Genomic DNA, 12,397 nt, shown 5'->3' on the forward strand with positions numbered 1-12,397 from the left:
GGTCAGGTGATATGCTCATTTTATGTGAAAGAAGATGGCACTTTTGTTGTTAATACAACATCTTATTTGTGTGTTAAAGATGTCATATTTACTCTGAAAAAAAGGCTTTCCAATGCTAGTTTCTGCAGCCTCTACATGTAACGTACATGCAGATAACTCAACTATGGTGTCTCCCTTAACAGCAGAGCGCTGATTGCCGAGTTGACGACCACCAATAACTCTGATTGCATGTGGAAATTGTAAATCCTGGACATTTGGTTGATTTTGATGGAGTGCAGAACTCCATGTGTATTTACTGCCTAGCTTATAGTCAGTAGTCTGGCTATAGTGGAAGAATAAGAACAAGGCTGATGGATTTGTGAGGAACTATGAAAGTTCAATTCATTTTTTTTCTCTTCAATTTTTCAAATTCAAATTGAATTGAAATTGAGTTGAACTATGAAAGTGCAAGCAGTTATCAATACACAGGGTAAAATGTGCCAAAAGTTGGGTGACTTACTCAGCACAGCCCTCCAAAGTAAGCTATATTCACTTCTGTTTCTCACATCACCAGGTAACAACACGTTAAGTTAACTAGCATGTTGCTATCACCTGCAGCATCATTCTTTCTCCGCTACCTCTCCTTAGCAAGCAACAAATCACAGTGTTTCCAATATATACAACATTGCCGCCGCTGCTTCAGCATTTTATGAAATGTCATAATTACACAACTCTGCAGAGCTGTCTGTTCCACGGGCTCAAGTGAACAATCATCCGCTCTCTTTCCCCTTTGAGGGTGAGCAACTGGAACAGTAACAGGACGTCATCACTCGCGAAGTCATGACAACCAAGTAAACAGCTGCGCGAGTACAGCATTTTCTCCTCAGGCAGAGTGACAAACAGCGACAAAAGCCTCGACGGCTGATTTTGCAGCTCAGAGTCTGAGATGCACATTGCAAAATATAAATAAAATATCTGGAATTGTTCATTAGCTATGTGTCATATCTGTAAAGCTTAATGGGCTCGCAGTAGTAAAACAGACTTTATTCTGATCCAAACTCTTTCTGTGAGAAAAGGACACCATATCCTGGAATATAAGACATAAGACATGTATGATGCTTTTGAGAAACAATTGCAAATAAAGCTAACTGTTGCTAAAAAAGAACTACATGCTTTATTCACTTTAGGTAACGTTACTGTTGACAACTTTTGTCTATAACCTCACCAGCTAACAACATGCTAGCTAACAATAACCAGCTAACAACCAAGGATGTCTTATAAGAACTGGATACAATTTAAGGCTATCCATGAAAATCTTTATTTAAATGTCATAAATCCAAATTTTCATTATTAACAATTGACAGACAAATGGCTTTAAAACCACACATAAGATGTGAAGCTTGTGCTTTTCCTCAGTAAAAAAATGCCTTCAATTTATTAAACCCAGTCCAGAAAACATCACCAGTTATCGTGCATACCTGGAAATAGCCGCATGCTGTTTCTGTGCAGTTGATGAGAGGAGAGGAAGTGTGTTTCCAGGAAGCAGACAGATGGTTGTTAGGTGTGGTGTGAGTTGAGGTGTGTCTGAATCTTTTGTGTAACTGTCAGTGAGTGAAGCCACCTTCCTTCAGTGGGCATTCAGAAAATGGCCTGTACTCAGTCTGACATCTCTGGCCTTTTTGAGTGTTTCTCTGCAATCTTAAATATGTCTTTACGCTTCTGCACAGAGGATGTTATGACCTGATATACGACAGAGGGGGAAGACAGAGCTTTTGTTTGAAAGCTCTTCAAATCGTGTGGTCTTAAAAGTTTACAGTCACTTTATGTAACCTTGATATCTTGCGTCGGCTTTATGCACTTCTTCCATCCCGAAACTCTTTTTGTTCCTGCTCTCAATTGACCTACCGACATAAACTCATGTTTATTAAGCCCCAGAGATGGAGCTGAGACACTGGCTCTTGGCTTTATGTTCAGTATCATTTAGCTCACTCTGTTTTAGTCTGGCCTTTCGTGAAAGTGGCACAATATGTTGTTAGGCAACATCACACTGTCCCTCTGCTCTAATTTAGCTCTGAAGATTACCGAACCAAATTTGGCCAGATTAATGGAAGAGTAGAAGAAATTCCCTTTGTACAGTGAGAGCATGAAATAAACTGAAGACGGTGCAGGTGTAATGCATCTGACATTTCGATTACCATGAGTTTTTTCTGTTTAGCCTCACGTTGTGTTGGCTTATAATCTCCACCCCTTGGCTTGGATGGTCCAAAGAAACTAAACTTTGGGACAAGTGGTCTTTGTGAAGGACCTTGTATCTGTGTTGAACAGCATTAAACCGGCCTCTTACTGGGTTTCACCTGGCTCCACATTAATCTCAGGAACTATTTTATGAAGAGTGCAGCCCAACCTGTCACAGTTATCATATTATGGCTTAATCTTTGCATAGTGTTTTTGGCTGAACCATTACAAAAGTGTATGAGATGGAGGTGCTTGTATGTGGTTACATATTTATGGGAAACGCTCTCCAAGTGTGAAGATAAATAGCATGACGTCAAGGAGCTTCTATTTTTGCTAAACCACAAGTGCTACATGTGTAGTACTGTGAAATAACATCCCTCTGTGTTCTTTGAAGTGAAAACATGGGTATTTGTACATTCAACATTTATTTTAAGTCAACTTTCCAAATGTAGATCGTAGGATATGGGAAGCATCTGTGTGTTAATTATAGAGGTGTGACCAGAAATCGTCCCCACGAGATCTCGCGAGATTAAACATGACGAGATTTCTCGTCGAGGTAAAAAGTGTCTTGCGATATCAGTACACAAGTACAGGGCTGCAGCCTTGAAATTAGCATAGAAGATTCCCCGCCCGTTCTCCAAAGTTGACTAGGAGTTTACTTTTGCTGAGCGATAGCGGAAGAAAAAAGCTGCCTATAAACCCAGTGTTAGAACGTTAGAGAGTACTGCCACTCTCTCGCTCTCTCTCTCTCTCTCTCTCGGCCGAGACACACGCGTCCACAGCGTACAGTTCACTGTGGCGCTGTCTCGCAGAGACCACTCTCTTTCTCTGTTCTATTTAAAATGAGTTGGGAAGCGGACAGCAAAACCTAACTTTACTTTTAATGATATTACACAAAGAGAAATGTTCTCCCTTCATCCTATAATGGTCATAAATCGATACTAGAGTAGCCTACTTCCTTGTTTAGTGCTGCAATTAATAAAATGCAGAGGAGGAGAAAAGCATCTGTCTTCACAAAAATCATCATCGTTTGATGGTAATTTATTTGTGCTTTTAGAACGTAATCAATGTGAAACAATAGTAAAATAAGCTTTATTTCTCTCTGTCTGCTGTACAATGACAAATTCAAGTACAAAATATTTGGTCTCAACTACTGCCAGAAAACGCTTAGTTATGTTGTAACCTTTGTTCTCTGAGTGAAGAGACTGTCTCTCCACCGTACATATGGAATAAGTAACAGTGTAACTGTTAGTTATACAGGAGAGAAGCCAGTCATTTGAGTTTATGGCTAACCTTTCAGTGCTCGGTTTTCATTTTGGGACTTTCAATTGAATAAAGGACTATTTTTCCAGTCTTATTTCTTCATTGTAGTTTTCTGTAAAATAGTGTTAAAATCTCGTCTCGATCTCGTGAACCCAATCTTGTGTCTTGTCTCATCTCGTGAGCTGGGTGTCTTGTCACACCCCTAGTTAATTAACATCCGGAAAAGGACAAGCCTCATGGACAGGAGCTTTCCCAGCCTTTTCTGTTGGTCTCTAAACAAATTAGAGGGAGACAAAAACGATAGAACCAAGCTTTGTCATTGAATTATATCTGACATGCTCCCCTGAGAGTATAATTCACAGGATACTAAAAGGCTGGGGTGAACTACAACAATGAACAAATTAGTTTGTTTTGTACTTATCTCGTCACAGGACCGCTGAAAAGGAAGGGAAGGGATTTGGAGGCAGTTTAGAAAAGTAGTGTGTTACAAAGATTACCCACGGCTGTGGTTGTGTATTGAGTTGACCTTCATGGAGTATTAATGTGCTTAACTTAGGTTTATTTTTTATTTTTTTCTTAATCCTGTTGTGAAAAACACAAAATCAACCCTTTACAGTTTGTACAGGCACAGTTGTCTTTTATCTATGACCTGAGAGCAAATATCAATTATTTGAAAAAAAGATAAGGAGAAATTGAAGCACTGCAGCACTGAGGTAGATGGACAATATAAGTTTGTAAATAACATAACCAAGCTTGTCAGTGTGTGCCCATGGGAATACTTCATAGTTCAAAGAAGCTCTCATTTATGGGCACATGCTATTTATCTCCTGAAATATTAAAACATTCTCCATTTCTTGCAGAGAGTTAGATGAGAAGACAGATGCCACTTTTATGTCTGTATGTAAAGTACATAGCAGGAGGCAGTAAGCTTAGCTTAGCATAAAGACTGGAAGCAGGGGCGATCAGCTAGCCGAAGCGATTGTGAGGTTGCCAATAAACCGGTGGAGACGCTGCACATAAGTGCTGGGTGGACAGATAAACTATTGTCCATCAAGTAATGGTCACACTACATAACTCGCACTACTTGTTGTTTTTACATCCTGGTTTATGCGGTGAAATTAATTAGTAAGCTTTAGAAGTGCTGGTAGATGGATTTTGTTAGCTTTGGACAGAGCCAGGCTAGCTGTTTCCTTCCCCAGTTCTTATGCCAAGCTAAACTAGCTGCTGGCTGTAGCTTCATATTTACCATACAGACACAAGAATGATATCCACTTTCTCATCTAGCTAACAGTATAGTAGATTTGAAGCATTTAAAGATTTAAAGACTGGAAATGTTAAAACAGTTAGTGTGGCTCCATGCAAAAAAAAGCTGTAGTTTTACTGGGAATTGTGTGCCAGACTATTTCCTGGCAGGACACAGTGACTTCCTGGAGTGAGTGACTGCCTGGCTAGCTGTTTCACCCTGCTAAGCTAAACTAATCCGCTCCCAGTTCTAGCTCTTACTTAATGGAAAGACATGAGACTGGTATCGACCTTCTCACCTAACTCTCAGCAAGAAAGCAAATACATATATTTCCAAAAAATGTTCAACTATTCCTATAAGCCAAACTGGAGAATGTAACACTAGACAGTGTGTGTTATTTAACATGTTTCCTTGTAGCAGCTCCCAAAGAGGTAAAAAAGGTTTTATCTGGAGTACCTCACATTAAGTAGATTAGGCTCCGGTTGGTGGAGGAAAAGATTAGAATTATACTGAAGCAATGTTGGACTTAATACTTTGCTTATGTTTTGACTACGAGATCGAGTTCATGTTCATGTCAGCTTAATCCTATTGTGGGAGACTCAACCTACTGCATGCTGTTCCTCTGATGGCTTTGACCTTTAAAAAAAAAACAAAAAACTGAAATATCTTCATCTTTTGTGTGAAGATTATCACCAACTTCAAAATTGCATTCGCCCTGTTTCTTGTGCAGAAGCAGCAGATTGATAAGCAGGCATGGTCCCTCATAGATTAGTGATATCTTCCACATGCAAGGCTCGTGTTGCGGCACAATGTTATCATCAAGGAGACAGCGTTTCTTAAAGCAACCGGGGGTAGGCATGGATCTCTGTGGAAACATGTATCCTCTCAGTGGTCGTGGGCTAGCTGAGCTGTCAACTCCTGCAAGGTGATTTTTCTAACTGAATTTCCTCTTTGTGGTTTCCTGTGGTGAGAGAAATTGTGATGTTGTTGCTAGAGAAGACAACACTCAGTTTCTAAGGAAACACTCGAAACAGAGAGTGCACAGGCCTCAGTCTTGCATTCAGACTGTCACCAGAAGAAATTAGATTTATTTTCATATTGCAAAGCCTCAGAATCTAGCTATAGGAAGAGGTAAAAACCTGTCGTGCTCTGGCACCTCATGGCCACACAACTGTTTCTTTGTTAATTTCCGTCTTGGTGTGACGGTCAACCGCCAAGATGTTTCGGCTGTATGCTTATGGGGGGGAAAAGCAGTATGTTCCCATCCCAGTGTGAAAGCCTGTTTTCTTTTGTTTCACTCCTTGTCTTGCCTAAATGAGTCTGTTTATACCGCGTTATAGGTAGGGAGCCGCACCTAAACAAATCTGTGAGCCATTTCCTTTATGGGCAGAATAAACTATGATGTGAATGAGGCTACAATTATGTTAATGTGTTGACTCCCTTTCTATGTGGGTGGTCAAGGCAGGAAGCAGGCTGCATTCACTCAGCACTAGCAGAGACGTACAGAGCTTAGTCACCGTTTCCACGCTTGTTCATTAAGTGGCTGCTCCTGGCATTCGAGCATCTTACTGGAGGCTCCGTGCTGATAGCAGCAATGTTCAGGCCAACCTGCAGCCAATAAACGGGGATGTCTGTAATGCTGCAGGGCCGGAGGAGGAAGTGGAGTAGCAGAGATGATTTCATTTAATTTGGTGGTAATTTGTAGCAAACATTTCCGGGGAGGGGTTTGAATCGCAAACGTAGAACAAAATCTGGTTGTTTTTTTTTCACTGTGTGCCAGATACAGTCTAACAGTGCAGTCTAATAATACCACAGATCACAGGACACACAGGGAGAAATTTGTCTCCCAAATTGAGCTTTGAGTCTTCATTATCTGCCTGCAGTCTGAGTCACAGCGCCAGACTCTCACCCTGCTGACAGATCTCTAATGAGGATTTTGGATCAAGCTCCACATTTTATCTCCAGCTGCCCATGAGAGCAGAGATGGGACATATTGCACTACACTGGGTTGTTTCTGATGTCAGGTGTCGTCCTCACAGTGTGTGTGTTTGTTCAGTGTGTTACCTTGCAAGGGTGACGAGGCTGAGCCATGCACTCGTAATGAATACAGTGTAGAAACCGCTGCTGCTGTATTTGCCTTGTGGTTTTAACTGGGTGATTTGATCTTTCATGACAGCCAAAATGTTTCCCTGTTTGCTGTCTTGCTTCCCACTGCACCTTCTGGAAAAGGCCACATCAAAGTACTGTAGAGTAGGCCTTCCTTGATGTGGATACATTTTTAAAAGTGTCTTGTTGCTCTGCATTCACGATGAAATATTTTTTATTTTTTCTTAACTACATGTTTTAAGTCATTCACAAATTCACTAACAGTGTTGCATGCCACATTGGGCTTTAATGTTTTGAAAATAAAATGTTTATTGTCCCACCAGAGTAAGAAATGTGTCTCTTTGTCTCGCCAAAAAACACAATACACATAATAAACACAACAGGCATTACAGTTCATCAGCATTATATGTGCAAAACAGAGCTGCAAAGATGAATCGATTAGTTGTCAAATATTAAATTATTGGCCAACTGTTTTGATAATCAGTTTGAGTCATTTTTTTTTAATTTAAAAAAGGTTCTCTCTTGACCGTAAACTAAAGACTCCTCTATGACAGTAAACTTAATGTGGACAACACAGAACATTGGAGGACGTTATCTTGGGCTTTGGAAAACTTAAATCAACATTCTTTTTACCATTTTCTGACATTTTATAGACCAAACAACTAATCGATTAATTGAGAAAATAATCGACAGATTAATCAACTATGAAAATAATCGTTAGTTGCAGCCCTAGTGCAAAAGTTGATACAACTTATTGAAATCTCCCAGCATGGGGACATTGATTGCACTTAGTACAAAGATCCCCTTATATTCTTACCAGAGGTGTTTTATAGCGGCACTCAGAAGGCATTAAAAGCATGTCATGATTTTGGCTGGTGACCTACATTACAATATTCACAGCTCTTCTAATAAAACTAGCCTCCTTGTTTTTGTGCTTGTTTTGTCACTATAAATGTATTTCTGAAAGTGTAAGGTGACTAAAATAAGACCAAACAAACAAGTAAAGTTGATATTTGTTTCTGTGCAGGAATCCTCTTTTCAACATTGGTGTTTGGGCCTGCCTGTGGCTTCATCCTCGGCTCCCTCTGCACTAAGTTCTACGTAGATGCTATCTTTATTGACACCGGTGAGTTTGATATTTGTCCAGTGTTCCAGTCTCCATTCATTTAACATGTTTCTCTGTGTGTGTGGGGTATTGACCTCTGCTGTGACTCTCCACAGATGCGCTGGGCAGCACTCCAGAAGACCCGCGGTGGATCGGGGCCTGGTGGGCAGGCTTCCTCCTGTGTGGTGCCTTACTCTTTTGCTCAGCTCTCTTTATGTTTGGTTTCCCTCAGTCACTACCATCCACAGAGAGAGAGGAGGGGGCAGACAGTGAGCAGGTTATGCTTCCTCCCTCTCCTAATGCAGAGTATGAGACTCCAAAGCCCAGCAATGGGGTTGTACGCAGCCCCGAGCCTGCCAACAGCCCCACCTGCTGTCAGCAACTCAGGGGTGAGTGTGCAAGAGCCAGTGTAGTACTGCAGTGTTGTCATGCCAGGAAAATGCACACTCTTTTAAAATACATGACATATATTGATTAATTTATTTTCTATATTTGTCAAATGTGAATAAAACCAAAATAAATCAAGGCAACAAGAGAGTCTGTCCTGGTAGCTGACATGCTAGGAGATTAATGATCATCCTTCCTTATTTCTTTACGCCCAGTGATCCCCAAGGTGACCAAGCACCTCCTGTCGAACCCAGTGTTCACCTGCATCATCCTGGCAGCCTGTATGGAGATCGCAGTTGTGGCGGGCTTTGCAGCCTTTCTGGGGAAATACCTCGAGCAGCAGTTCCATCTCACCACCACCTCGGCAAACCAGCTGTTAGGTCTGTGTTTACAGCAAACATGCACAAGCCCACACATACTATATACTGTATACCAGTATAATAAATAGGTTCTGGTCAACTCTATTTTTAAGGTATGACCGCCATTCCATGTGCATGTCTGGGGATCTTCATGGGCGGTCTGCTGGTGAAGAAGCTGAACTTGTCGGCGCTGGGAGCCATCCGCATGGCCATGCTGGTCAACCTGATCTCCACCGCCTGCTACGTGTCCTTCCTGTTCCTAGGCTGCGACACCGGCCCTGTCGCAGGAGTGACGGTCCCATACAGAAACGAGTAAGAGAGAAGCTGGATATATGGCAGCCATTTGTATTTACATTCAATACAGGTTAAGGCAGTACCAAGACAAATCTGAGAAGTTGTGATTAGGATAGCAGAGAAAACATAATATTAACCTAAAAGTTATACCTAGATTTTCAGTCTCCCCACTATTTTCTTTCTTGTAATTTACTGAATTATCTTATTTCTCAGGACTATTCAAATAGAACAAGGGAAAACAAATGTGATTAAACTGGTGACAACTGCGAGTACATATGGAAATTTCTTTGTTTTAAGGGGTTTACAAGATAAAGAAAGTTGGGAACCACTGGGTTAGATCAGTATTATTCTGATGTACTGTAAATAGTTAAAGTGATGTTATGACACCTTAGGCTGCAACATACATATGCAACATAGTCATGCTGTCTTAAATGTATCTGATTGCAAAAACTTCCTGGTTAACTGGTCTTTTGACATGCTCTGTTTGCTAAGAGTCCATTTTCATGACAAAACTGGTTTGGTAACAACTAGCCAATCACATGCAATGAGTATTATATGTAAAATCCCCAGGAGAAAGTTAGTTGAATTCAATGTCAAAAACCAACATCTCCATCTAGATTCAGCAGAGCGAGCTAAACTATAGATGATGAGTAATTATATTATTTTATTACACAGTCAATCACAGCATTCTGCGGTCTGCTATTTCTGTATAACAGACCGTTGCTGTTGATCATAGACTCTGGCAGACCATTTTTAAATCGCTAAAATCATTTTTGACTCAATGTTTGTGCTCATACAGAGCTCATGCCGCTGAACAGAAGATCACAAAGGGTGAGAGAGGGTGGAGGAAATAGGAAATGCTAACAGCGCTAATGCCTGCAGTGCAAAGAGAGCATTAGTTAACTCCATGGTTAGCTCACTCACCGCTTCCACCGAGAGCCGGGCTCATCAGCGGTAAAGTTAACCATCCCGACCAGGACGCAGGCGTTATCAGTGGGTAACCTCTGTATGAGTAGCCGTGTAGTAAACCAAATAATGTAGAGAAAGCTGGTCATTATTGGCAAGTTCTCATACCCTAGATTCTAAATCTGGTCCTATCATAAGGACCCAGTTATTCTTATAAATGAACTAGTGCTGTCAGTTAAATGCGTTATTAACGGCGTTAATGCAAACCCATTTTAACGGCGTCAATCTTTTTATCGCGAGATTAACGTTCTTTTTGGCCTAGCAAACTTTGTAGTTTTTTTCACATGCTGTTGCAACAACTAGTAACGTTAGAAAAACTACAACACCACACCGGATCAAGCTAGACTGGAAACAAAACAACAGGCACGCCGCACACACTTGTTTGGGCTTGCGAGCCGGCCAAAGAGTAGTAGCCTAACGTTACGTTTTGAGTGGATGGCGAGCACGAGACGCCGAAATGGATGCCAATAAGACTCTGAATGGAAAGTTTACTTTTAAAAAGTTTCCAAATGGTTCCATTGACAAGACCAAAGTGATCTGTGTGTTTTGTCGTTGTGAACTGAGCTATCATCGCAGCACGTCTAGTCTGAAATACCACTTGATGGCCAAGCACACAGCTGATGCGAATTCTCCGCCCCCTCGTCAAAGCCAGGCGACAAAAACACAAAGCAAGCCAATCCACTTTTCCATCTTGATAAGAGCATTAAAATGAGAAAAAATAATTGAACAAGACATTAATGCAATTAATCGCGATTAAATATTTTAATCGTTTGACAGCACTAAAATACACATGAGCAGTAAAATAAATTATTTAGTGAAAAGTAACACTGCTGCCAAGGTTAGAGGACTTTATTAGAGGTGAACTGCAGACGGTCTAAATGTGTAAATAAAGATTCTTATCACTGCCGGTCATTGGGGCAAAGTGGCCTTACTTACTTTGTGTCATCTCATCAAGTTTAAAAAAAAAGGTTTTCTATTCAGAAGGTGTCCTTGTGTTCCTCTGGGCTGCACAGACCGAATACAAATGGAACAGAGTTCTGTGAATCAGTCACCGGTCACATTATAAGAGATTTAGAGCTAAAATATTATGCAACAGGACATCAGTTTTATATTGATAAGTCATAATAAATTAAACTCCTTTGTCATTATCTGTTTATTTATTGTAGCCTGCTTTTGTCTAGAGCTAGGAATAGTTTGAAATGTTCCAATATTAGTGGCAATACAATACCTGATGCAGATACCAAAAACACTAATGCAATTTTTCAAGGAAAAATGGCAAAAATTCATGGGCTCCCGTTTTTGGACTGTTGCTTGAATGAAAGGAGAAAAAAAAAAGACAGTTGACGAGATTAAAGTCATTTCGGATTGATTTTGGTTAATCAAAGCAATAATGGGTAGGTTAATTAATATATATAGATAATTAAAATAATTGTTAAGTTGCAGCCCTAATCAAACAATGCTCAACACAACAATATCACCATATCAAACACTGGCCTGAGCTGTAGGAGGGAGGGAGAACTTACTATTGATTACAAGCAAATCCACTTGTGTTATGTATTACATGGAAATGTCAGGGACCCTCCAGGCCAGTCTGCCCCTTCCTCTTTGGATTAGATCACTGCACAAGTGATTAATCAGAGGCTGTTATAGATCTCTAGAGATGTTGTCATTTCCTTTTATTTTGCACTGAGCCTCTCCATTGGAAGAAACGCAAAGAAATGCCTCTAGTCCATACCACTGTGTTAGTAGGAGGTTTTCATAGATACAGGTTGAATATTATGCATTCTCTTTCTTGGAGGACAATTGTCCAGTAGTTTAGATCTACATGAGTCCAAGTTATCTTTTTAAAATGGCTGCCCCATTAAAAACATACTTGACTGGTTTTGATACTTTGTGATACAGACAGTTTTTTTTGTCCAAAAAAAAAGTGTTAAGGTTTGATACACAGCCATATAGTTGCCTTTATTTCTTGATATTTCAATGTGAAAGCAGTATTTTTGTCTGCTCCATAGCAGGTTAGCTGTGCAGTTTCCATGGAGACGTTAAAAGTAAACCATAGTATCACTGATAAAGAGTGCTTCTTTGATTTTGTTTGTGCCACATACTGTATAGATATAGTTGGTACTTCCAGTTGGAAATGATGCTCAGGTTTCTCTCTGTGTCTCTGTTCAGGACTCTGCGGGTGGGCGAGAAACCAGAAGCTCAATGCATCAGTCGCTGCAACTGCTTCACCTCCTCCATCAGCCCTGTGTGCGGCTCCAACGGTGTCACCTACCTGTCCGCCTGCTTTGCCGGCTGCACCGGGACAGGAAACTCTCGGACCGGATCGAACATCTCTCAGGTCTTTACCCTAAAGGCTGTTTTATGCTTCTGCGTCAAATTCGACGGCTTACCGGCTTACGTTATACCGCTTACGGCATAACGTAAACTGGCCACCAGACACCTCGCAAATAACCTCAG

At 40.8% G+C, this 12,397-nt stretch overlaps 1 protein-coding gene across 2 annotated transcripts in view; it reads left to right on the plus strand.

The window, feature by feature from the left end:
- The window catches only part of slco3a1 (solute carrier organic anion transporter family, member 3A1), a 44,186-nt gene that overhangs the window by 25,664 nt on the left and 6,125 nt on the right, over window positions 1-12,397 (plus strand). For both annotated transcript variants that reach the window (XR_004897855.1, XM_031283033.2), the window contains exons 3-7: window positions 7,854-7,952; window positions 8,048-8,320; window positions 8,534-8,698; window positions 8,791-8,989; window positions 12,110-12,278. Coding sequence is in view for 1 of the 2 variants with exons in the window: in XM_031283033.2 (XP_031138893.1) it covers window positions 7,854-7,952; window positions 8,048-8,320; window positions 8,534-8,698; window positions 8,791-8,989; window positions 12,110-12,278 (905 nt within the window). In the remaining variant the exon portion in view is untranslated. The remainder of the gene's footprint in view (window positions 1-7,853; window positions 7,953-8,047; window positions 8,321-8,533; window positions 8,699-8,790; window positions 8,990-12,109; window positions 12,279-12,397) is intronic.

Source organism: Sander lucioperca, chromosome 7 (assembly GCF_008315115.2).
Source record: "Sander lucioperca isolate FBNREF2018 chromosome 7, SLUC_FBN_1.2, whole genome shotgun sequence".
NCBI classification, from domain to species: Eukaryota; Metazoa; Chordata; class Actinopteri; order Perciformes; family Percidae; genus Sander; species Sander lucioperca.